The sequence below is a fragment of the Chenopodium album genome, chromosome 2 (genome assembly GCF_948465745.1).
Source record: "Chenopodium album chromosome 2, dcCheAlbu1.1, whole genome shotgun sequence".
Taxonomy (NCBI): domain Eukaryota; kingdom Viridiplantae; phylum Streptophyta; class Magnoliopsida; order Caryophyllales; family Amaranthaceae; genus Chenopodium; species Chenopodium album.
In genome coordinates, this window is record NC_137835.1 from 26,200,142 (window position 1) to 26,224,280 (window position 24,139).

The 24,139-nt window shown below is 35.9% G+C and overlaps 2 protein-coding genes across 2 annotated transcripts; one reads left to right on the top strand and one right to left on the bottom strand.

The window, feature by feature from the left end:
* The first annotated feature begins 6,336 nt into the window (after positions 1–6,336).
* Positions 6,337–10,152, top strand: LOC145584708 (transcription factor CSA-like). Its single transcript, XM_081641518.1, has 3 exons — positions 6,337–6,971; positions 7,575–8,137; positions 9,709–10,152. Exons 1-2 carry the CDS (start codon positions 6,614–6,616, stop codon positions 7,880–7,882), a joined length of 666 nt encoding a protein of 221 aa, XP_081497644.1. The 5' UTR covers positions 6,337–6,613; the 3' UTR covers positions 7,883–8,137; positions 9,709–10,152.
* A 10,207-nt stretch (positions 10,153–20,359) lies between these two features.
* On the bottom strand, positions 20,360–23,216 carry LOC145570886 (uncharacterized). The gene is made up of 4 exons (XM_081630013.1): positions 22,995–23,216; positions 22,700–22,909; positions 21,292–22,059; positions 20,360–20,863 (listed from the first exon to the last, which is right to left on the bottom strand). Exons 1-4 carry the CDS (start codon positions 23,214–23,216, stop codon positions 20,360–20,362), a joined length of 1,704 nt encoding a protein of 567 aa, XP_081486139.1.
* Between the last annotated feature and the right edge of the window lie 923 nt (positions 23,217–24,139).

A 24,139-nucleotide genomic window follows, 5' to 3' on the forward strand; every position in this document is an offset into this window, starting at 1 on the left:
TTAGCACATAATATGTGCTCTATGATTTTTGAATTACATTTAATCTATTCCTAATTAAGTTTGTAAATTCTTTTGCAATATTGCACTATTGAATGATGTTTTCTAAGGAAAAGTTGTAAACAATTGGAATTGGAAAAGTTGTGCAGGAAAAACGAAAAGTTTAAACACAATCCAATATACACATTTCATTAATTTATTAAAACTATTTTCCCTATAAACCCAATGTCGTGAAGAGTTTAAACACAACTCAGGCCAATATAAACATCAAGAAAGGGCAAGTCACTTCGTGCGCATTGCGCTCGTTGACTCCTCTAGTTTCAATTAAAGTGTTATTGTCTGTTACAAAAGTATATATTTATTAAATGTGATTTATAATTTGACTTTATTTATTGTTGGTTTGTATTTTATTTGTGGTTTTTATTTACATGACAACTAAATTTAAAAATATAAATAAATTGTAAATATGATATCTTTCAAAAAAATTTGTAAATATGACATTTTTATCAATTACATATTAGGATAAAATCTTTAATGTAAAAAGATATTTTTTTTGTTTATTTTGTAAATAATTTAAATCCTAATTCATTATTCGGTGTTGTAGACACCCATTTGTGTCTCCTCAAAACCAAACCCAGTGATGAATACCTTTCATGTCATTTGATCATCGAACAAAGAGAAAGTGTGAAAAGTCTAGTGATGAGGATGTTTTTATTAAAATATCTCTTCTTCCTGTTTTTGAAAATATTTCTTTTCTTACCTTATTTTTGAAAAACGTTCATTCCAGTTTATTTTGGTCCATGATATGGGTCCAATAGTAGTGCAGTTGGATGGGGTTTGAAAAGAGCTTTCCAACGATATATTATAAGCCCAATTCCGATGAATATTGAGGAAGTTATGGCCAAATTACTAAACTGAGCCTGGTTTGAGCCTTATATGCGGCCCAATGATCAAGAGGAGGGCCTAATATAGATTTATCATTCCTAATGCAATTAGGAATGGTTTTAGTTTTCTAGATTCTTCTAGAAGGTTCTTTTCATTCCTAATTCAATTAACATTGATAAATTGACTTTTGTTGACTTTTTAGAGTTTTAATAAGAATAAAAGAACATTTTTGAGGAAAGTACGATTTTATCCTCCTGTACGACAATTTCTATCTGATTTTAAGAAAACGCGTCGATTTCTTAGTCAGCGCCAAACGCCAGCTGTAGCGCCTGGCGCTAACCTGGTTTTGCGCGTTAGAACTCTATTTTTGATGTTTTATCTTTTTGGCGGCTGATTTAAAAACTCTGTTTTCATTCACCAACTCTCATCAAGATTTTCTTGATTACTCTCTCTCTCTTTTCTAAACTAGCCTTCACTCAAATATAAAAATTCCGCATTCATTAGATTTAGAAACACCTAGCCATATTCGAAGTTGCCTTCGCCCTAGGCGTGAAAGGTTTAATTTATGAGGGTTTGGCCCCAAATCTCTCTTTCAATTATTTAATTTAATTGTTTTGTTTATTATTTTTCTCGAAGTTACTAACATGTGTATTTTGTTATTAGAAAGAGGTACGAGGCATCCAAGTAAGTACTTTAATGGTTTAATTGATGTTATGATATAGAAATCATGCTTAGATTGTTATTTTGATTCTTAGTATCATGTTAGGATGTTTTCCTTAATTTGATGTTTAGGGTGACAACAATAAATTCCTAGTATCATGTCTAGGGTAACTTTAATATTAAGTATGATTAAAAGTATGTATGATGTCTTTTATGTTCTTCCTAATATTTATGATTGTTAGTATCATGTTAGGGGTAAAGCTTTGATTTTTATGCTTAGTGACATGCTAGGGTTTGTTATTAATCTTGTTAGTATCATGCCTAGGATCTTGCTATTATGCTTTAACATGGTTATTATTATAATTATTATTATGATTATTTTAATTATTGTTATTATGATTATGTTGCTTGATACATTATTTATTGTTATTGCTTGATCACGTCTTTTATGTATGTTTAAAGGAAATTGGTACTTGTAATCACGCTTAATAAGATAATTAATAATCTTGTTTAGGGTTAAACTGATTATAATTCAAGTGATCGCCAATAATAGTTTTATTTGTGCATTAATATTCAACCAACATAGATAAACAGGTTTAGGGTTAAACCTATTGAATGCATGTTAGTTAGAAAGCGCACATGAATACGATCAGAATAAAGTAGAGACCTATTATTAGGGCAGGTTCAATCTCTTTTAGGTTGGATTTGTACGTTCATACCCGAACTACCAGTCATGGTTCAAGACCTATTGGAGTTGACAATCTCCTGGATCGTTAAGGGGTGTAACCTTCACCTCGTGAACGGTTTACAAGTTCCTAAAAAAACTTGTTGGCGACTCTTTTGCTCTATCTTCTTTCCCTTTGGACGCCACCGTACTTTAGTGTATGATCATAGTGGGGTTCAAGCTAGGGGTAATGCTTGAAATATTCCCTACAGGTGTTTTTTAAAAAATTAAATATATTAAAAAATAACCAAAACATGTATATTATTTATCTTCTATTTCGATAGAATCACCAACTTCGTTCACACCTATATCTCTTCCATCTAATCAAAATGGGTAAATAAAATATATTAGCAAAAATAAAATTAATATAAAATTATTATATTTATAGTTTTATAAAATAAATCAATATATTTACCAGGACGTGAAAATTTGTTGTGAAATTAAACTAAAAATTCTAATTGTACAAAATCAAATCTATGCATTGGAATTTTTTCATCGTCCCCAATCGCTCGAATAATAGTATTTTGAAAAATTAAATCATTATTTTGTTGTTACTGGTAATGCACTGACAATGCGTGCAATATTGCTTCTTATTTGTAATGATTGAAAAGTATCTAATTGAGTAAACTTTTCTTTCTAATTAATTTTGGACAAAATTGTACAAAGTTGACTTTAATTGAGGCATGAACGCAATATATAACTCATTCACCCCGTAATTGAAAAATACTTATAATTAAGGAGTAATTTTTATTTATTATCATACACACTATTAAGATTATCTTAGATATATAAATCCTATATCTAAAGATGATTTTTTTTTTTTAAAAAAAGATAATTTTTAGTTTTTTAAATAAATTAAATCCTAATAAATCAATATTCGTTGTTTTTACCTACGTGGAAAATTTCTTAAATCTTATTCGTCGCTTAAACTTAGGTGGCAAGTGAATTTTTTAATTCTAAAATAAAATAGAAATCTAATGTTTAATTGGTCAAAAATATACATTTGCTTATGTGGCGCGCCAAATGCTCATAAATGCCTATTTTATTTATATATATTAGATTTGTTTATTAAGATTTTATTAATTTTTGTGTTTATAAATATGTGATTAGTGTATATGAGATTTGCTAAAAAAAATTAAACCAACTAAGATAAAAAATATTACACCGTATTTATTTATAGGGTAATGTTATTTGCATCACTAAGGGCTGCATATAAGCATTTATTATACTTCCTTTTAAGTATTAAATTGGTAATTTATCAACAATTCATCACGAGTAAATCGGTGTAATAAATATTTATTTATTATCATTTTTTTTTACTTTTAGCTTCTTATAAGGGTCGCATATATCTTTTTGCTTATTTATATATTACAAAGTGTATATGTACATTATTAGGGTACGTTCTATTCATTTATTTTCACTAATCTGAACATATTTGAAGCTATATGAAGTTCATTGAAGTTATCTGATTTTATTAAAAATATTTTAGTTGTAATTTGAGCTTGAATAACCCTTATAAGGACTTATTTTTCTAAGCTGAAATTATTTGAACTTAATAGACATGAAATACGTAAAAATAAGGTGAACAGAACATACCATTAGTAGACTTGAACATTAGATGCATTATCATGTGAAATAATATAATTTTACACATAGATTATAGTGAAAATTGTTCCATTTATATGTATAGTCATTATCGCTATTTCAAAATACTTGCAACATAAAGCCAGTCATAACTTTAGAATTAGTTTAATACTTTCTCCTTTTTTTTAGTTGACACCGTTTGACTTTTACACTGTTCACAGAACATGCTTTGACTCGCTTTTGTCATTTATAGATAAGATAAAACATATTCATGTGGGACCTTGTTTGAATCGTTTCAATGTATATTTGTTAATATCCACTTTTTTATAATTTTACAATGTTGATAATTAGAGATATTAATCGTTAAAAACATGCGTTGGCAAGCGTGATAATAGAAAGATGTTAACTAAAAAAAACAGAGGAAATATAAGAACTTTTATGTATTAGGGTTTTTTTTTAATGTAATAATATGTGATGAGGTAATTTATCATCTATGGGAGAAAAGAGATATGTAATTATTCATTTATTTCAAACGTTTAAATGTTATTTGTGCACCTTTCCATCAAAAGACATTTAGGGGAAGAGTGAAATGGTTGAATGTTGTCTTAATTTTGCTGATTTTTGGAATTGTTTGAAATTTCCATGCATAGTGTTGCAATTACACGAAAAGATTGTGCAGCATAGTAACAAGTGTCACTTGTGAATTCAATGATCAAAACATGATATATTTCCTAATTAGCCTTTTGGTGATTTAAAGTATAAGAAGATGTCGAGCACTTCACTTGTATAAAATGACTTTCAATATTGGCAGTCAAGGTAGTCATACAAAAAATGATTCAAAATTAATGAATACTTTTAGGTCTGCATTTGAGTTCTTTCATTACAATTTACACTAGTTTGGACAAATATGCATTGAAATTTGATTTTTTTTTTTTTTTTTTTTTTTTTTTTTTTTTTTTTTTTTTAACTAGTTCCATATTTAAAAAAAAAAAAGTAATGAGACTTCCATGCTAAATTTTATTATTATTTTTTTCAATGAGATGAAGTAATTGCATATAACAAATCCATTGGATTGCACCAAGTGTATATCAATTTTGAATATAAAACGTCAGATAACTGCTTACCTGTTTTTGCGGTAACATGTTCAGTTGCTTATAGATAACTTCTGACGATTACATGTTATAAATTTATAGAATTAAGCTAACTTTAAGTTGATCCATCGTTTCTTTTCTATTGTTACATTTTGACTTTGGTGGAGATAACGTTTAAAAACTTTGACTAAGAAAATAAATTGTTGTAAAGATCAAAACTAATATCATGTGGAATTTTATTAGATTCGTCAAATTGAATATGTACATGATCAAATATGTGTAGTGGAGACCGTGAAGCTTAATTATTGTAACAATAAAAAGGAACATTCTTCCCCTTTGTTTTGCTTCATTGCAAATATTAATAAGGTCAAACAAACTTTCAAATATTTCTTTTTAATCTACTTCCTTCTGTTTTCTTTAACTTGAAACACTTTCCTAAAAAGGAAATGTCACAATACTTGCAACACACTATAAAAGAAAAGTTACTTTACGGAAAAATATACTATATCTCTTATTTAAAGCACATGACCCACTAAATTACACTCCTAACAACCACTCATCCTATTTTAAAGTTTATTATATATGTAAACCCCACCTTTCTTAATTACCGCACTAAAGAGTGTGTTGCATCTAAAAGAAAACGGAGGAAGTATGAAAGATAATATAATCAAGTGAGATTTTGTAAATTTCGTATCATCTACTCCGTATCATATATTTCACTAATAAGAGGTTATTAAAATTTTAAGTGTTAAAAATTGAAATATACATATACTCCCCCCGTTATTTTTTTTTATTTAATTTTTTTTTTGCATCATTTTCATTTTATGGGTGTTTTTTTTTTTTTTTTTATTTGCATCACTTTTATATATAGTAACTTTACACTATATTTTATTATTTCTCTCTCTTACTTTAAACCTCCACCCAAATGAATTTATCATTTTTCTATCTCATGATCCCCACTACTCTCTCACATACTTTCACTTTCATGGTCCCCACATTACAATAAATTATTCATCCACTCACATTATTGATTCATTCTCCTAAAACTCCGCGCTCTTGCAAGTGATGCAAATATAAAAAAAAAACGAAGGGAGTACGTTTTAACACGCATTTGAGGGACGGTAAAAAGTCTTAACGGTTCCTCGTGACGATTCATGCTAATTAGCCGACCACAAATCATTTTAGAACTAAATTTGTATTGTTATTACTCTCTCCGTCCGTTAATACAATGCATCTTTCCCTTTATTATGTGATGAATAATGCTCAAAAGAGGCATTATATTTTTGGACGGAGGGAGTATTTTTGAATAGGGAAAAAAGTAATTTACAGTAACTTTATAACAAATATTCAATATTGACAATAATCTTATGCAAAAGTTAAGTGATTGGGCAATAAGAAAGTATAGGGAGTAACGAGTGGGCGTGTGGGTCAGAAATCAGTCTCAAAATGAGGAACTCTGACTTAAGTCAGACATACAAAGACAAAACCCAACAATAAACAGTGTGAGAGACTCGTGTGCCTTCATCTCTCATCTCCTATATTTTCTTTTCCACCCTCTATTTTTTCACTCATTTTCATTCAACCGTTCTTTTCTTTACTTTTCTCTCCTTATTATTATTATATTTTTTTTTTCCATTTCATCTTTCTTTCTCATCATTCCATTTACCATTTAATGGATGAAAACATGAATAATAATAGTCTCTTTTCTTTGAACTCAAACTCGAACTCAACTCATCCGAGTCCCCCTGCTCTAGACCTTTGCCTTTGTACCAACACCATAACAAACCGTCAGGATCATGAGAATACCAACACCGGGTTTCCGATATGGTCCTCGCCTTCTTCTGTTGATGGGTTGAAAGGCGAAAACTGTCAAGAATCTTTGGTGGCTGCTAGAAATGTACGCAGGCCTTCAAAGCTTTGTTCTAGAGGACATTGGAGGCCTGCAGAAGATACTAAACTTAAGGAACTTGTTCTTAAGTTTGGCCCTCAGAATTGGAATGTCATTGCTGAGAAACTTCAGGGTAGATCAGGTATATTTTTTTTAAATTTTAAATCGATAAAACATGCAATTCATTTATTCGTCTAGATTCAGTTGTCGCATTCATGATATATGATTTATGTGACAGTTTTGAGTGTGACCAATCTGACCATTAATTTTGGATGGAGAAAGTATATGCATGTTTTATATCGATTTTTGTGTACACAACTCTTTTGATTATTTTATGTTGATACATTGTAGAAAAAAAATTATTACTTTGATTAGTGGTTAAACTTTTGAGTCTCATAGCACCAAGTTTATTGAATAGTTTTTTTTTTTTTTTTTTTTTTAATAGCAAGATATTTATTTAATTAATTTAATTTGGAACGAGATTTGTTGGGTTCCGGTCAGTTTGTTAGTTACCTTATTTGAAAATAACTAATACTAAATTTGTTAAAAGTGACAGCAGTTTGCCATACTAAGCAACCACTAACATGCAATTTTTTTAACTTTTGAAAAACCAAAAATTAAATATATCAAAATTAGACAGTTTTCAATTCAAAAAAAAAAAAATTAATATGACGACTAAATTTAAACCCAGAAAATATATATTTTAATTCATGAGTTAACTAACAAAGTTGGCGAAAAAATGTAGGGAAGAGTTGCAGATTAAGGTGGTTCAATCAACTCGATCCGAAGATAAACAGGAAACCATTCTCAGACGACGAAGAAGAGCGACTAAAAACAGCACAACAAATGTACGGGAACAAATGGGCAATCATAGCGCGATTATTCCCTGGCCGAACAGACAATGCAGTTAAGAACCATTGGCATGTTATGCAGGCGAGAGAGGATCGTGAAAAGTCGAATTTATTTACGACTAGGAAAAGAATCCACAACAAAATGCAGCCACAACAATTTTATGATCATGGCTGTAACAACGAGTTTACGGCCATGATATAAAAAGTAATACTGGAAGTGACTCTACTACCAGTATTACTAGTAACATGATTTATAATATTAACAATAATAAAATTGTGGATCATGATACTGGTGCATCAACTTGTACTGAACTCTCACTCTTTACTACATTGGCTGCGGGTGCGGACGCGGGTGTGGGTGTGGGCGGGTATTATTCCGGACCCGGAATCAGTTATGACCCGCCCGTTTGTCAGGAGCAACAATACCAGCAACCCTGCAAGTCTGACCGTCAAAAGGGTACGTACTGTTTTTTTTCCTAACATCTTTGTCTTCTTTACATTATTTTTTTTAAGGTTTCTTTTTCCCTTAAGAGGTATCCTAAGTTTTAGTTTACGTTACTCTTTTGGAAAACTTTTATTTTAAAGTATCTTATATTATAAAGAAAAGTACTTGCATCATATCTTATAGTTATAAATTGATTAATTCAGAAAATGTTTGCTAAAAGTGGTTATAATGTATATGTATGTAATCCACTACTTATGAAATAGTTAATGGTATGTACAAAACTGAAACATGAATTATAGATCAGATCACCATCTCAATAAAGTTCAGAGATTTATTAGTTACATAATATGGAGTATAATGTTATCTATTAATTGTTTAAATATAGAATAATAATGGTGTACGTGTGTCCTTTTTCCTCCGATTGGCTTCGGTCTTGCCTTTGTAGTTGAGATACTTTTGCTTTAGGGAACAAGTTTTAAGCTTTGCACAAAAAAAAAAAAAAAAAAAAAACTAAGTTTAAAGCTAGTTTTAGTTTAAAGTTCCCACATATATTTTCTTTTAAGGATTGAAAGGGACCGTTTTAGAAAAATGGATTGTTTCCCGTCTTTATTTTGACCATATTACATCCAATATGATCATTTGGACTGGACACATGTTTAGTTTAATAACTTTCAATGAATGGATTAGTTTCACCTGACACATGTTTGGTTTCTAAAAATAGATTGTTTTCGGCCTTTATTAAGAGCATATTACTGTCATAGATGATCATTTTGACCAGACACGTGTTTGGTTTTATAATCTCTAATAAACAGATCACTTTGACGGAACATGTTTTTAGTAGGCATAATTATGCAATAGTTTGAACATTAAAATCTTTAGTTTTCCGTTGATTGAAAATATGCATTAGTAATTAATCGTGATCAAACTTAGTTTAGAAATAGATTAAAAGTCTTAATGATGTATTCAATGAAAAATTGAGGTTGTAGTCATTTGGCCTCTAAAAGTTTTCCCTATTTCAACTTTTATTTTATTTTATTTATTTATTTATTTATTTTTTGTTGAAATCATTGTCTAAATAGGAATAATTTTTAGAGACGAGAAGTGACCTACTTAATTAGTCGTTGGCTTAAAGAACTAATAAGTACATATATTGCATGGTCGTCCGGAAGTTGCCGGCATAACGCACAGTATAACATTGTCAAATCATGCATTATGTATTTGTCACTTTCTATCTGTTTTTGGCATAAGAAATAATTAGCATATAACTATTTATGCTTGTTGCATTAATCTTCCTAGTAACTTTCATTGAATAAATACAAAAAATTCTCTATAAAATTTAACAAATAATGCAGAAAATATATAGACGTTCTATGTTCAAACATGATAAATATTCCTTATACGAGGAGGGTTTCCTATAAAATGCGATACAATGTAACAAAGAAAAAACCCGTACAAGTTTAAGGTACAACTAATAACATATTGTATTGTACTGTTCTTTAAATTGTTTTTACTCCATTTTGTATTACTGCTGAAAATGTATGTCCTTTCCTTTACCTACTTAATATTCTCATTTGATTTTGTAGGTTCAATTGAGGAAAGCATGTGGAAATCAGCAATGAAGGGAAATTACATTAATACCATTGGCAAACAACCAGATGAGATGTTTCCAAGTAAAGTGGAATTTTGTGGACAATCCGATTCAAACTCGGGCGGGTCAGGAAGTGGTGACTCAGCTGTTAATAGTGGATACTCAACAAGTGCAAATGCAAACTTAAACAGACTTCCCTTCATTAATTTTTTGGGGTTGGAAGCTAATTGATCATTGTGTTACAAATTAAACCTTTTGTTGTTTTTAGTGGAAAAAGAGGGAAAAAGAGGTTAAGGAAATTAGGGATTAAATTAATTATATAAAGAAAGTGGGAGAAACTTTGGCAGTAGTTTTTAACTGCTTTGAATATATGTATGTATATATAGTAAGTTTTCATGGAAGTTTTAAGAAAAAAGGAAATAGAAAAACATAAATAATGATAACCATGCATGTACAATAATTCTCTTTTGATTATTCATTTGAGGATTTTTTTTTTTAAAAAAAAAAAAAATCTAAAGCGTAACAAATCAAGATGGTGATTTTAGGCGTCGTTTGAAATGCGCCTACGTTAAAGCATGTGTGAATATGCTTGACACTCATAGGAAATGGGAATTGATATATACGATTAGGGACAAGGAAAGTAGGGAGCTGCCAACAAGTTTTTAAGGAATTTGTAAATCGTTCAGGGATCATTTAAGGCATCCACGATAAGGAACAACGAAAGACAACAACGATTGACCCGTGAAGGATACACCCCATCCATAATCCATGAGATTACTAACTCCATATGGTTCGGAACCACGAGGAGGATCGGGGATGATGGTACGAAGTGAGTCATAAAGTCACATTCGCATGTATTGGCCTCTACTGGATTCTTATTGTGAAAAGTGATTCCTGCGATCTCAAAGGCATGCAAACAAATATTCAATTCGCTCCAAACTATTATTACGCTAAATTGGTTGAATATTAATGCAACATATAATTCTAAAATATTGTGATATGATAACTTGATTTAATAACAAGATTAAAAAGGAACCTAACTGGTTGTCCAAATTATCTTATTAGCTGTAATTTTCAATTACATATTCCCTTTATACATGCAATATGGTGATCAATAAATATATAATAAAATAAACATTAATATTTGATGCAATTTAACAATGATCCAACAATATAAAATCGTGAGAAAAATAATAGAAATAAAAGGAACATGATTGCTTACTTTGATTTTGCTTGCTTGCAACTATAAAACATTAAAACAATTAACGAGTTAGTAATTTCAAGCTAGGAAATAAATAAAACAATAATTAAAATTAAATTAAATAGAGTTAATTTGGCGCCAAACCCTCAAACAGTTCTACCTTTCACACCTTGGTTTAAGGATGGAACCTCGGGTAAAGTACGGACTCCTTGGAGTGCTTAAAGGAAGTATTTTTGAAGAATAAGGTAGGCTAGTGTTTAGGCTAGAGCATAGAAGAGAGAAGAGATAATTAATTGATGCCCTGAACTGCAGAAATGAGGGGGGTATTTACAGAGAAAATGAGTAGAGGGAACACATGGAACCCTAAAAAGATAAAACCCTAATTCTAGGGTGCCGTGGCACGGGAGAAATTGCCGCAACACGCAACAGAATGCCACGACATGGCATAGAATATTGTGACGCAGGACACTGTTTACCCTAAAATGATTAGCTGGGGTAAAACGCGTAAAAGAAGGGACGCGGAGAAAACACGGAAGTTTCCCGTGTCACGGTATGTGCACCGTGACACGGCAAAGTATACCGCGACGCGGAAAATTCCACCGTGGCGTGGCACATGATGCCGTGACACGGTGGACTTTTTTCCATTTTACGTCCAGATTCATTTTAACCCTAATTACGCTCAGCATTTTTTAAGTGTCGTTTCATAATTTCGGAGTATTTAGGTTTATTATTCATTAATTGGGCTTAATTAATAAATAATATGAAATTAATAAAAAGGGTTCGGACCAAAAATATAATTTGGACTATGCTTTAACTAATCATTAGGACTGATCCGTTGACTATTTTGTAAATTGAGTTTGATAGATTATAGATTTTAAGCACTCCCGGGATTAAATACTCAACCCAACCAATAATGGTGGTGAAAGATCGAGTTTGGTTTTGGGGAGACATATTTAGGTTTCTACAGAAGTCCCCACTTTGACTGAGTTTGTAGAAACACCAGTTTCGAAAACAATAGTCAAAGTCGTCAATAGGGACGGAGAGTGATTTAATACGTTGTGCGATCCTAAATCACTCTTTATACACCGATACCTGCAAAAAAATCTTATTTCTATAGATAAAAGAGTAAAGGGATATAATGCTTATCTGACACCAGTGTATCGTTGACAAATGAGTTTAGTGGGTTTCTATGCTTGAAGAAATCCACCGGATGATGTCTGTTGAGATACTTTCCATGACTGAGTAAAGTCGACAGATGAATTTGGCAGTTTTCTATGCTTGAAGAAATCCACCGGATGATGTTTGTTGAGTTACTTTCCATGCTTGAGGAAAGTTGATAGATGAATTTGACAGTTTTCTATGCTTGAAGAAATCCACCAAATGATGTTTGTTGAGATACTTTCCATGCTTTAATAAAGTCGATAGATGATATAATCGCTGACTTCTTCGCTTTGAGAGGTGGCAACGACCGACAATTTTCCATGCTTGAGAAAAAACTTGTCCGATGATGAAATTGTAAGTCTCTGTGTATCGAGAACCTTGCGCCGTGAATCTTCTTCGCTTGGGAGATGATCACTAAAATGATGATGGTTCGATTGTCCCCGAACGTGGGCTGTAGTTGGTTCAATTGTCCCTGAACGTAGGCTGTAGATGGTTCGCTTGTCCCCAAACATGGGCTGTAGATGGTTCGCTTGTCCCCGAACGTAGGCTGTAAATGGTTCGCTTGTCCCCGAACGTGGGTGATGAGTGACATTTATGTCATTCTTAGTGATAGTGTTTAGGTTCTTTTTCGTGTTTATTTATCTTTTTTTCCTTTTTATTCTCTTGTTTTCTTTTAAATAATGTTTCTAGTTTATTTCTTAGTTTTAGTATGTGTTAATTTAATTTCTTTATTTAATTGGTTTCTAGTTTATTTTTGTATTTTATTTGCTTTGGATTTATTTTATTTCGTTCTTTTTCTTGTCACTTTCATAGTTTTATTTAGTTTGTGGTTTATTTCTTATTTTATTTTACATTATTTGCTTGTATAGTTTTTGTTTAATTTTTATTAGTTTAGTTTTATTTCTCTTATTTTCTATTTATTTTATTTATTTTCATTTTTCTTTGTGTGTGTAAGATTGCTTCGGATTGAGGTTCAAGTTTTAAGTTATTCAAGTTCGAGGTCCAAGCTGAATTCCCAAGCCATATTCTTCCACCTACCTACTGCCCCTTATCCTACACCGCTCTCTCCCTCTCTAATCTTTCTTAACCTCCACCACACCGAAGCAAACCAAACTTCTCACTCCCTCACACAATTGCAGAAGCCCCTGCTGCCACACCATCTACCCAAAACACCATTCACCTCCAATACACCAAGCAACCAGACCCCCCCACATCTCACAACCACAGCTCATCCTTCACTCACGCATCAACCGACACATGTAACCACCTGTTCCTGCAAGGATCCGACAACCCGACTCCAAGATCCAAAGCTCAAGTATGCAACCCGTTAAGCTCCTATCGGCCAGAAGAGAACCTACACAAAGAACAAAGATTAGCTAACCCCGAGGTGGATCTGGGGATAACCACTCCGATGACAAAGTCAGAAAGTGTTTGAAGAAGATAAGAAGAAGAGAGAGAGAATAGAGAGAGTAATAAATGCTACCTTAACTATGAGGTAAAACCTGATTATTTATATCTTGATTAAGTGACAGGTGGCTGCATGGCATGCAAACCAACTTGCGCCAGGTGTCAAGTTGCTGACAACACGTGTCGGTCGCTGACAAGCCGATATGTCTGCCTTTTGTGTAATTGCCGATATGTTTGAAAGTTGCTGAGAACCCGAACCCGCTTAAGATACCGTCCTTTCTTACATTATCGACCCTTATTCAGTATCTCCCCATACAACTAGCTCCCCAAGTGAAGACGTTAGATTGAAGATCAACGTTCTCACTTTACTAGAAGGTGATGTGAAACTGTATATTTGTTTCTTGCACTCTGTCGAGCATTTTTCTTCTGTGATCTACTTTAATGTTTAGGATGACTTCTGGCATATGTTGTTAGGTATTGAAGCTTTAAATTGGTGGTATGTATGGTCAAAAACTCCGTTTTTCCCCCAGCGACCTTGTTTGCCATTTGTAGACAAGGTTTACTGTATAAATATTAATTATGAGGGACGAAAAAAATCCGTTTCCCCCCAGTGACCTTGTTTGCTGTTTGCAGACAAGGTCTACTAAATAAAAATTAATAACGGGGGTCGAAAAAACTCCGTTTCCCCCCATTGACCTTGTTTACCGTTTGCAGACAAGGTCTACTGAATAAAAATTAATTATGGGGGACGAAAAAAACTCTGTTTCCCCCCTAGTGACCTTGTTTGTCGTTTGCAGACAAGGTCTACTGGATAAAAAATATTTATGGGGGATAAAAAAAATCCGTTTTCCCCCCAGTGACCTTGTTTGCCGTTTGCAGACAAGGTCTACTGAATAAAAATTAATAATGGGGGACGAAAAAGCTCCGTTTCCCCCCCACCCCAGTGACCTTGTTTATCGTTTGCAGACAAGGTCTACTGAATAAAAATTAATTATGGGGGACGAAAAAACTCCGTTTTCCCCCCAATGACCTTATTTGCCGTTTGCAGACAAGGTCTACCGTATAAAAATAAAATTATGGGGGATGAAATAACTCCGTTTTCCTCAGTTACCTTGTTTGCCGTTTGCAGACAAGGTCTACTAAATTAAAATTAATTTTGGGGGACGAAAAAACTCTGTTTCCCCCCAGTGACCTTGTTTGTCGTTCGCAGACAAGGTCTACTGTATAAAAATTAATTATGGGGGACAAAAGAAACTCTATTTTCCCCCATAGTGACCTTGTTTGCCGTTTGCAGACAAGGTCTACTGAATAAAAAATAATAATGGAGGATGAAAAAACTCCGTTTTCCCCCAGTGACCTTGTTTGGTGTTTGAAGACAAGGTCTACTAAATAAAAATTAAGACGAAAAAAACTCCGTTTTCCCCCCTAGTGACCTTTTTTGTCGTTAGCAGACAAGGTCTACTGAATTAAAATTAATTACGGGGGACGATAAAACTCCGCCCCCCAGTGACCTTGTTTGCCGTTTGCAGCCAAGGTCTACTATATAAAAATTAATTATGGGGGACGAAAAAACTCCGTTCCCCCCAGAGACCTTGTTTGGCGTTTGCAGACAAGGTCTACTGAAAAAAAATTAATTATGGAGGACGAAAAAACTCCGTTTCCCCCAGTGACCTTGTTTGCCGTTTGAAGACAAGATTTACTGAATTAAAGTTAATTATGGGGGACGAAAAAAAATTAAATAAAACTCTGTTTTCACCTCCTAGTGACCTTGTTTGCCGTTTGCAGACAAGGTCTTTGATTGCTTAATTGGGAAGCCAAACGTTTATATAGTGACTGCTGAAATTTTTGAGCGGGAAAATTACACAGTTGCATGACACGCGTCGCCAATCCGACGAATAAGTTTTCGAATTTCAAAGTCGCCCTAGCCGTGTGATTTCTGGCAGCGTGTCACATCAAACATCACCTTTTTAACTTCCCTTTTTATTTCATTTTTCATTTTCCTTCATTATTCTCGCAAAAACTCAAGTTCTTGAGCGATTTTTCTGAGAGATATTTGTAACCTCTGCGCAGCCATCGTAACTTCTGGGAGCAATTGGTTTTGTTGGATTTATTGTATTGTTGAAGCGTCAACAGGTTTACTTCGCGTCGTCGCTGCAGTCGAGTAATTTAAGGTATTTTACAGATTTCAATTTCAATTTGCATGTTTTGGAATATATTCGCTCTCTTTTTTTTTTTTTAGTCTTTTAGTTGGTGTTTTAGATGTCCGGTAGTAGTATTGAGGAAGAACAACCTACCCTTAGCACTGTTAGGCGTTGTCTTATTAGGCAGACTTTGGGAAAAGATCTCGGCCACAATAAAGGGGGTACCTCATCTCTGTCTGATAACATTGACGACCCTTTTCAGTCGTTATCTGAGAAAGAACAAAAAGAGGCATTTTACCGCCACAAAATATTAGCAGATTGTGAAAGGGAACGACGCCCCACTAACCCCAATATTCCTGAGGAAGTTGAGATTCTTGACGTTGAACCAGTTAGCGTCCGATACCATTTGCGAAGTTTTGCTGACAAACCTGATATTGACCAATACGATACCAACGTTGAAAATATTCATATTAAGACTTCGACCATGCCAAGGGTAAAACAGACTAGTTATTAGCCTCAAGTTGCAGACGGTATGGCTAGGAGTGAAAGTTCGGTTTGCGGTTTGGATTATAGCCAAAACCGAATACAATCCGAATTAATTCGGTTTTGGAAATCTCAATCCGAATCTAAACCGAATTAAGATTCAATCCAATCCAATCCAAACCGAATTAATTCGGTTTTTCAAATTAGAATCCAATCCAAACCGAAATTTATTCCCTTCTTTTGCAACATTCAAATCCGAAACTCGAACTTTACTCGAAAGTTCCTACAATCATTTCTTGTTAACTACATTCTTTGTGAGAGAGTAAGATATTGAGAAAGGAGATTTGAGAATTAGGTTCTTTTTTTAAATTTATATATGAAAGGGGAAAGTAGTTGGATACTTTAAAAAAGAAAATGGGCTTAAAGTATTGGGTCGAAATTCGGTTCGTAATTCGATTTTCGGTTTTTTTAAACCCCAAACCGAATCCAATCCGTAATCCATATTTTTTAATTTTTCCAATCCGATCCAATCCGAATTCAAAAAAGTAATTCGGTTTGGTTCGGTTTTAATCCGAATTACTTTCATCCCTAGGTATGGCCGAGCCTAGTGTTAGGGCCGAACTGAGCTTTAGGGTTGAGCCATGTAAGAGGCCTGGGCAGGCACAGGTGATAAGTTCCTTCAGTTCTGAATTTGAGAGAGGTTCAAAATCTCCAGTTCATGATTCGACCATTAGATCTGTACTAAATGATGAAGTCGAAACTAGGGAAGAAGTAAATCAGGGTGAAGATGTCGAAAGCCCTGAGAGGGACGAAATGATTGATCTCATGGCCCAGGTTACCCATGAGGAAAGTTTAGATGAATAGTATAACTCTGAGACCGATGAAGCTGATTATCAGCAACCTCTTATTTTGTCATCTAACAGCAAAGTGGCTGAAGCTACCATTAGTGACAGTTGGCTGCAATTAGCTTAGGAGAAGGAATATTGTCGAAAAGAAAAATATTCTATTGTTTGCCGGATGGGTACGAACTCAAACTCCCGCCGCCATCTGCAACTGTTCTTGATTTCCCTGACGGCCATGTGGCCATTTATGCGAAGAACTTTGAATTCGGCCTCCGCTTCCCTCTACATCCTTTTATTGCAAAAATTCGTAGGGCTTGGAATGTGTGCTTGGTGCAGGTTACTCCTCCTACAATTCGCGCTGTTGTCGCGCTCGTTTGGGTTTTGTTATTTAAGAACTTTCCGCTAACCCTGAACTTATTCAAGAGGCTAATAACCCTGAAACGTGATGGACAATCAGAGGGCTGGTGGTCGTTATATACAGCCTCTCATAAGTTTACCGTAAATCCAAAGTTATCAGGCTGCAAAGGCTGGCAAGACAAATTCTTCTTTATGAGTGTTCCGAATGACTTTCCTATTCGGAGGACATTCTTTCAGCCTCATCCCCGTTTCGGTCATATCGCCGAAAGGGACCTAGGCCCTCATGAGCAAAGAGCTTTTGATTACTTTGGTGCCGTTAGGGTGAATGTTGGCGGTGGAAAAACCCAGGTTGTTCCCAAAGTGTGGCTGCCAAATGTTAAATATATTCTGGGCAACGCACCGCTATCTTATGTCGGTCTATGCTGGACTAACCCTTATGGTACTTACCCTGCATATTATTATTATCACAATACATTGTTATTACTTATTTGTACTTTACTACATTTGCTGTTTTCTAATGATAATTGCCTAATGAGTTGCTATCTGTATGCTTATCGGCCTCTACTTCTTGCCTTCTTGTTGTTGTTTTTTTATAAAAAAAGAATTGTTTTAACACCTTTTGGTTTTCATAGGTTCAAAGAATTTAGAAAAGAAGGCCCTTGGGTTATCAAGACGGCAAAAGGGTGATTTCTCGTTGCCCTCCATCTCCTAGACCGGCTTTGGACACTCTTGTGTCTTTCTGTTCACGCGCCCCTACCCGAAATCCTAAAAGAAGATCCAAAGAGATGGCTGACGAGAACACTAGGAGAAACCGGCGCCTAACTTCACTCGGAAACAGACGTGGCGGCAGTGCTGCCGCCGTTTCAACAAGGAAAGAGGATGAGCAGGCCTCCAAGCGTTCTAGGGCCGATACTCAAGAAAAGCATCCCCCTTCACCTCCTAAGAGTTCTGATCTTTAAAAGGTGGTCAACTCGGCCGTGCCGACAACCAACGTTAATGCGAGTGAGATGATGGTTGAAGATCTTACACTCTCTCCTCGTCCTGCTTAAGTACTAGTTTCGGCCTCTGTCGAGCCTCCACAAGTCGGACTTGTTGGCTCTGACGTGAGCACTCTCGGCATCACCTATCGCGGCGATCAATGGATCAAACGGCTTGAGGGCAAGATTCCGGACGAGATTTTAAGGAGGGTTAAAGCTCCGGAGGGTCGTTCTCCTGATCGATGGCAACCCGAAATGGACGTATTCCGAAATGAGTCTATATTTGCTGATGATCCACTCCGGGGTGAAAACCTGGGATATCGGCTTCTCCGAAATGTAGCCACCCCACTTGACAGGCCATTAGGCCTTATCGGTCCTGTCGCTGCTCAGCATATGCATGACTTGATGAAGGTGCGCATTTGGGTGTTGTTTATCTATTCTACTTTACCAGCTTGTGTGTACGTTTTCTACCGTTATAAGTTTATATTAACTTTAAAATAGGGTTTTTTTTTTTAATAGGCCGTTGCTTCTGGGACAAAGTTGGTTGAAGTGTACAGGTTTTATCAGGAGCAGCATTACCAAAGCATATCCAACAAACAATCTTTGGAGACGGCCCTTAAGAATGCCGAGAAGGCCCTTGACGACATTAAGCTGATTAAAGCCAAAGATGATGCTGAGCTAAAACCTTTACGCGAGAAGGTTAGCACCGTAAAGAGTCTCAAAGAAGAAATAAAGAACCTGAAATCTCAGCTAGAGGAGAAGAGTGCCGCCGCCAACCAGCTTTCTGCCGTGCAAAATGATCTTTCTAACGCCAGGGCAACCATTAGCGACCTGGAAACTAAGATTCAAAAAATGGAAGCCGACAAGTCTGGGGTACGTTAGAGAGCCATAGGCCGTTATGTGACGTCGACGGAATTCTGCACCAGGCTCCATGATCGTTTTGATGCCGAATGGACCACTGCTAAGAGATGTGCCGCACATGCTATCGGCCTGAAGAAGGATGATTGGGCCAATATGGAGAAGGTGTTTGAGAACGATGCTTATAAAATACCTTTTGGATTTAAACAACAAAAGTTCTCAGATGAGGAAATTTTTAATCTCATCCCTTCTGCTGATGTCGGCCTTTCTAACCCCAGCATCCTGGACTCTCCTGAGCCTAAGAACAAACAGGCTTGAAGGGGCGGGCATTCATCACCAGTGTCATCTTGCGGCTCTTACGTAATAGGGCCTTATCTACTTTAACCTGCATTTTTATCTTCGTGCTTTTGACAATGCTGTATTATCGACATATACCCTTTTGTGGTGGTGCCTGTCGATTGTCACTTTCTTCACTTTTTTTTTAACTTTGCTTTGCTAAAAGACTTATTATCCTTTCTACAATATGTAATGTTTATATAACTCTAGTATACTTATGCTATATTTACGCGATTTCAAATGATGTTATGATTGCATCTATTCCAACTTTATCAGACTCATATGCACGTTTTACTGCTTTGCTAAAACATTCAACGATTCAGTAATAATTTTCATTTTTAATTATCTGCAAACCCAAATGTTGCTATTAACAAATCACGATTTTTTCCTATAGATTATAGGTTGCAATTCTTAGGGTACAACCCCTTCTCCCCCCCCACTTAGTACAAGCATCTTATCTGCTAGATGCATGTACTTGAGGCTTACTCTAGGCTTTTAGTTGTTGTTTCGACGTAATTCACTGGTCACTTGCGGAGCTATTTTTATAGCTAGACAAGTACCCTTATTAGCGATCACTTTCATGGTTGTGCCTCATATCGGCATATACCATACAGTGATTAAACCGAGATTACATGTCGAACCAGCAACCTCGCGAATTAACAAATACAACTGATCAGGTTGCAAGTGCGTTAATTTCACGGAAGCGGTTTTTAGCTGTTCGTCCACTTAACGGTGGTCTGTTAAGTGGAGGATGCCTTATATTTGCACACGTATTATAAGATACCAAGCAATGTATTTGCTTTTATTCATAGCCAATATTACATACAAGTCATCTCATTAATACTTGTTTTTATGAGATGACATATTACTTATCCTAAACAAATTATTTTTTAAGAACTGATGTATTCCAGACGTTCTTTAGTGTTTTTCCTTCTGGTGTTTCTAGATAATACGACCCTTGCATTACCATGTCTCTTATTCGGTATGGCCCTTCCCAGTTAGTCGTTAACTTTCCGTCTTCATTCCCCTTTCCTGTTGCCCCTGTTCTTTGCAACACTAAATCTCTGATAGCCAATGGTCGATGATTGACTCTTTTGTTGTAGGCTCTTGACATTCTTTCCTTGTAAGAAACCGATTTAACTGCCGCCTTTTCTCTCAATTCTGGCAAAAAATCTAACTGTTGTCTTAACAATAGATCATTCTGCTCTTCGCAGTAATGCTGTATTCTGAATGTCGGCAAACCAACTTCCGTCGGTATTACAACTTCTGTCTTGAAAACCTGGTTAAAAGGAGATTCTCCTGTTGCTTCTCTACTTGTTGTTTGGTTTGCCAATAAATCTTCAGGGATTAAGTCTGCCCACAACCCCTTTGCATCTTCGATTTTCTTCTTAATAGTCGTTATGATTTACTTAGTTGCTACCTCTGCTTGGTCGTTTGATTGGGGATGGTATACTGCTGCATATGCAAATTTGACTTTGTACATTGCCAACAGATCCTTTACTAGCTTGCAGTCAAACTAAGATCCATGATCAAAGACCATTGCCATTGGAAGGCCAAATCTAGTAAAAATATTCTTCCAGATAAACTTTTTCACTTCTACAGCTGATATTTTTGCTACCGGCTCCGCCTCAATCCATTTGGTGAAATAATCGATACCGACTAGTAAGAATTTTCTCCCTCCTGTTGCCGATGGAAAAGGACTAACTATGTCCATTCCCCATTGTGCAAACGGAATTGGATTCAGTATCGGCATCAGGTCATTCGTCGGCTGGTTTAAAGCGGCGCAAACTTTTGACATTTCTCACATTTTCTCACATAACGAGAAGCATCTTCATTCATTGTCGGCCAGTAGTACCCTCTTCTCATTGCTTCCCTTGAAAGAGCTCGTGCACCCAAATGATTTCCACAAGTCCCCTCATGTATTTCCTCGATAAGTCTTGCAGATTCATTGGCTGTTATGCATCTCTGAAGTGGTAATGAAAATCCTCTCTTATACAACAGCCCTTGATATATAATGAACCAGATGCTATCCTTCTTTAACTTCCGGGATTCCCCTCTGTCCACTGGTAATGCTCTTGTCAGAAGATATGCCAGGATTTTGTCGTACCATTGACCTCCTGGTTCAACACAGAGAACCTGTTCTACCGATTCATCTATACTCCTTTGCCTCAAAACTTCCACCATGACGGTTCTTTCCAGGTCATTAAAGCTTGAGCTGGCTAACCTAGCCAAAGAATTAGCATGTGAATTTTGTGCCCTTGGTACTAATTGAACTTCAAAATGCTGCAACTGGGACGTTAATTCATTTATTTTTTCCAGATACTTTATCATCGCTGATTTTCGTGCTTCATACTTCCCACTAAACTGACTGGATACCAGCTGTGAATTAGTTTTAAGAATCAATCGCTTAGCGTCTGCCGCTTTTGATAGCTGAATACCCGCTACCACCGCTTTATACTCGGCCTCGTTATTGGTCGCCTTGAGCTTAAACTTCAGAGCGTATTCAAAAGTTTCTCCGTCCGGAGCTGTTATCACAATTCCTGCTCCAGACCATGTCGAGGTTGCCGACCCATCCACAGGTACCTGCCATGTCCCAACTCTTCTTCCTCATCATCGTCGGAAGTTTCTACAATGAAATCTGACAAGGCCTGCGCCTTAATTAATACTCAAGGTTTATAATGCAACTCATATTCCGATAACTCCACAGCCCATTCCAGCAGTCTTCCTGATGTATCCATCTTTTGCAATGATTTTTCAAGAGGATGGTTCTTTAGGATCTCTATCGGATGAGCATCAAATAGGGTCGCAGCTTTATGGCGGTAATGACCACATCAAGTGCCATTTTTTCTATTACGGGGTATCGTCGCTCAGCAGCATTCAAGACATGACTGACAAAATATATCGGCATTTGTTGCGTTACCCTTTTAACTAGCAAAGCTGCGGCGACAGTCTTTGGAGATGCCGATATATATAACTGTAAATGTTCCCCTTGTTCCGGCCGAGCCACTGTCGTGAGAGACCTTAAATGATTTCATAGAACTTCCAATGCATCAGCTTGATCTTTTCCCCACTCAAATGTTTTGTTCTACCATAAAACCACAAAAAATGGGAGTACTTTATCCGCATATTTGCTAATAAAGCGCGTCAATCCTGCCATTCTACCTGTCAGCCTCTGTATATCTCAAATTGTTTTGGGCTGCTTCATCTCTAGGATGGCGTTTACCTTGTCTGGATTCGCATCAATGCCCCGTTCACTTACCATAAACCCCAAGAACTTTCCAGACCGAGCCCCAAACACACATTTTTCCGGGTTGAGCTTCATTAGATACTGCCGCAAAGTAGAAAAGGTTTCCTTCAAATCAGCTATGTGGTCCTTTTTCACCTTACTCTTCACTATCGTATCATCCACATATACCTCCACATTACACCCCTTCTACTTTTCAAGGATTTTATCAACTAACTTTTGGTATGTTGCTCCAGCATTTTAACCAAAACGGCATTGCCTTATAACAATATACCCCGTCGTTCGTGATAAACGCCATTTTAGGCCTGTCTAATTCGTGAAGGCTTACTTGATGATATCCCGAGAATGCATCCAGAAATCTTGGCATCTCATGGCCTGAGGTTGAATCCACCAATCTGTCTATCCGAGGCAACGGATAGCAGTCTTTTGGGCAAGCTTTATTCAAGTCTGTAAAATCCACACACATCCACCATTTTCCAGTCGGTTTTCTCACCATTACTACGTTTCCAACCACTCTGGGTAAGTACATGGTTCTATGAATCCTGCCGTTAAGAGCTTATTGACTTCTACTTGTATTGCCTCTATTTTATCTGTCGAGAAGTTACGCTTCTTTTGCCTTATCGGCCTAAACTTCCGATCCACATTAAGCTTGTGCTCCATTACTTCAGGGCGTATTCCAGGCATCTCATTTTCCGAAAACGCGAACACATCTGCATTTTCTCTCAGCAGGCTAATGAGATGACATCTCATTTTGACATCCATATCGGCCCCAACCTTCACTGTCCGACTTGGATTCCCTGGTTGGAGTTCAATCTGCACTGTCTCTCCTCCCGGTGATGGCCTCAGCATAGTTTCCGGCCTTGCATCAAAATTCTCCATGGACAAGTCTCACACCGTTGGTTCCATTTCCCTCTTTGGATTATTTGCTATCGGCCCATTTGCACCGGATTTTTTAGAGACGTGACATAGCATGATTTCGCCATCACTTGTCCGCCGTGCACTTTTTCCACATTTCCCAAATTTGACACATAGGCAATGGTTAGGTGGTAAGTTAATACCACTGCCTGTATGTTATGAATTATCGGTCTTTCAATAATCCCACTGTACACCGATGGCACGTCTACTACCAGAAATTCAGCCATTGCATCCCTTGCCATTATTCCATCTCCGAACCTAACTGGGAGAACTATACTTCCCTCTGGTCTCACCGTTGAATCGCTAAACACAATTACAGGGTAAGATACCGGCGTTAGGTATTGTCTTCATATCATCAGTTCATTAAATGCCTGCATAAACAAGACATTAGCTGAGCTTCCCCTATCCACCAAGACTCTTTTTACATCTGCCCCATTAATTTTAGCTATTAGTACCAGGGGGTCATCATGTGGGAAAACTATTCCCCTTGCATCTTCCTTTGTA

Bases quoted from the DNA above. Each gene is read 5' to 3' on its own strand.
- LOC145584708 (XM_081641518.1), top strand. From the start codon at position 6,614: ATGGATGAAAACATGAATAATAATAGTCTCTTTTCTTTGAACTCAAAC. The intron at 6,972-7,574 runs GTATATTTTTTT...GAAAAAATGTAG, and splicing joins GAAACTTCAGGGTAGATCAG to GGAAGAGTTGCAGATTAAGG.
- LOC145570886 (XM_081630013.1), bottom strand. From the start codon at position 23,216: ATGGTGAGAAAACCGACTGGAAAATGGTGGATGTGTGTGGATTTTACA. The intron at 22,910-22,994 runs GTATATTGTTAT...CTTGAAAAGTAG, and splicing joins CGTTTATCACGAACGACGGG to AAGGGGTGTAATGTGGAGGT. The intron at 20,864-21,291 runs GTGAGAAAATGT...ACGACTATTAAG, and splicing joins ATGAAGATGCTTCTCGTTAT to AAGAAAATCGAAGATGCAAA.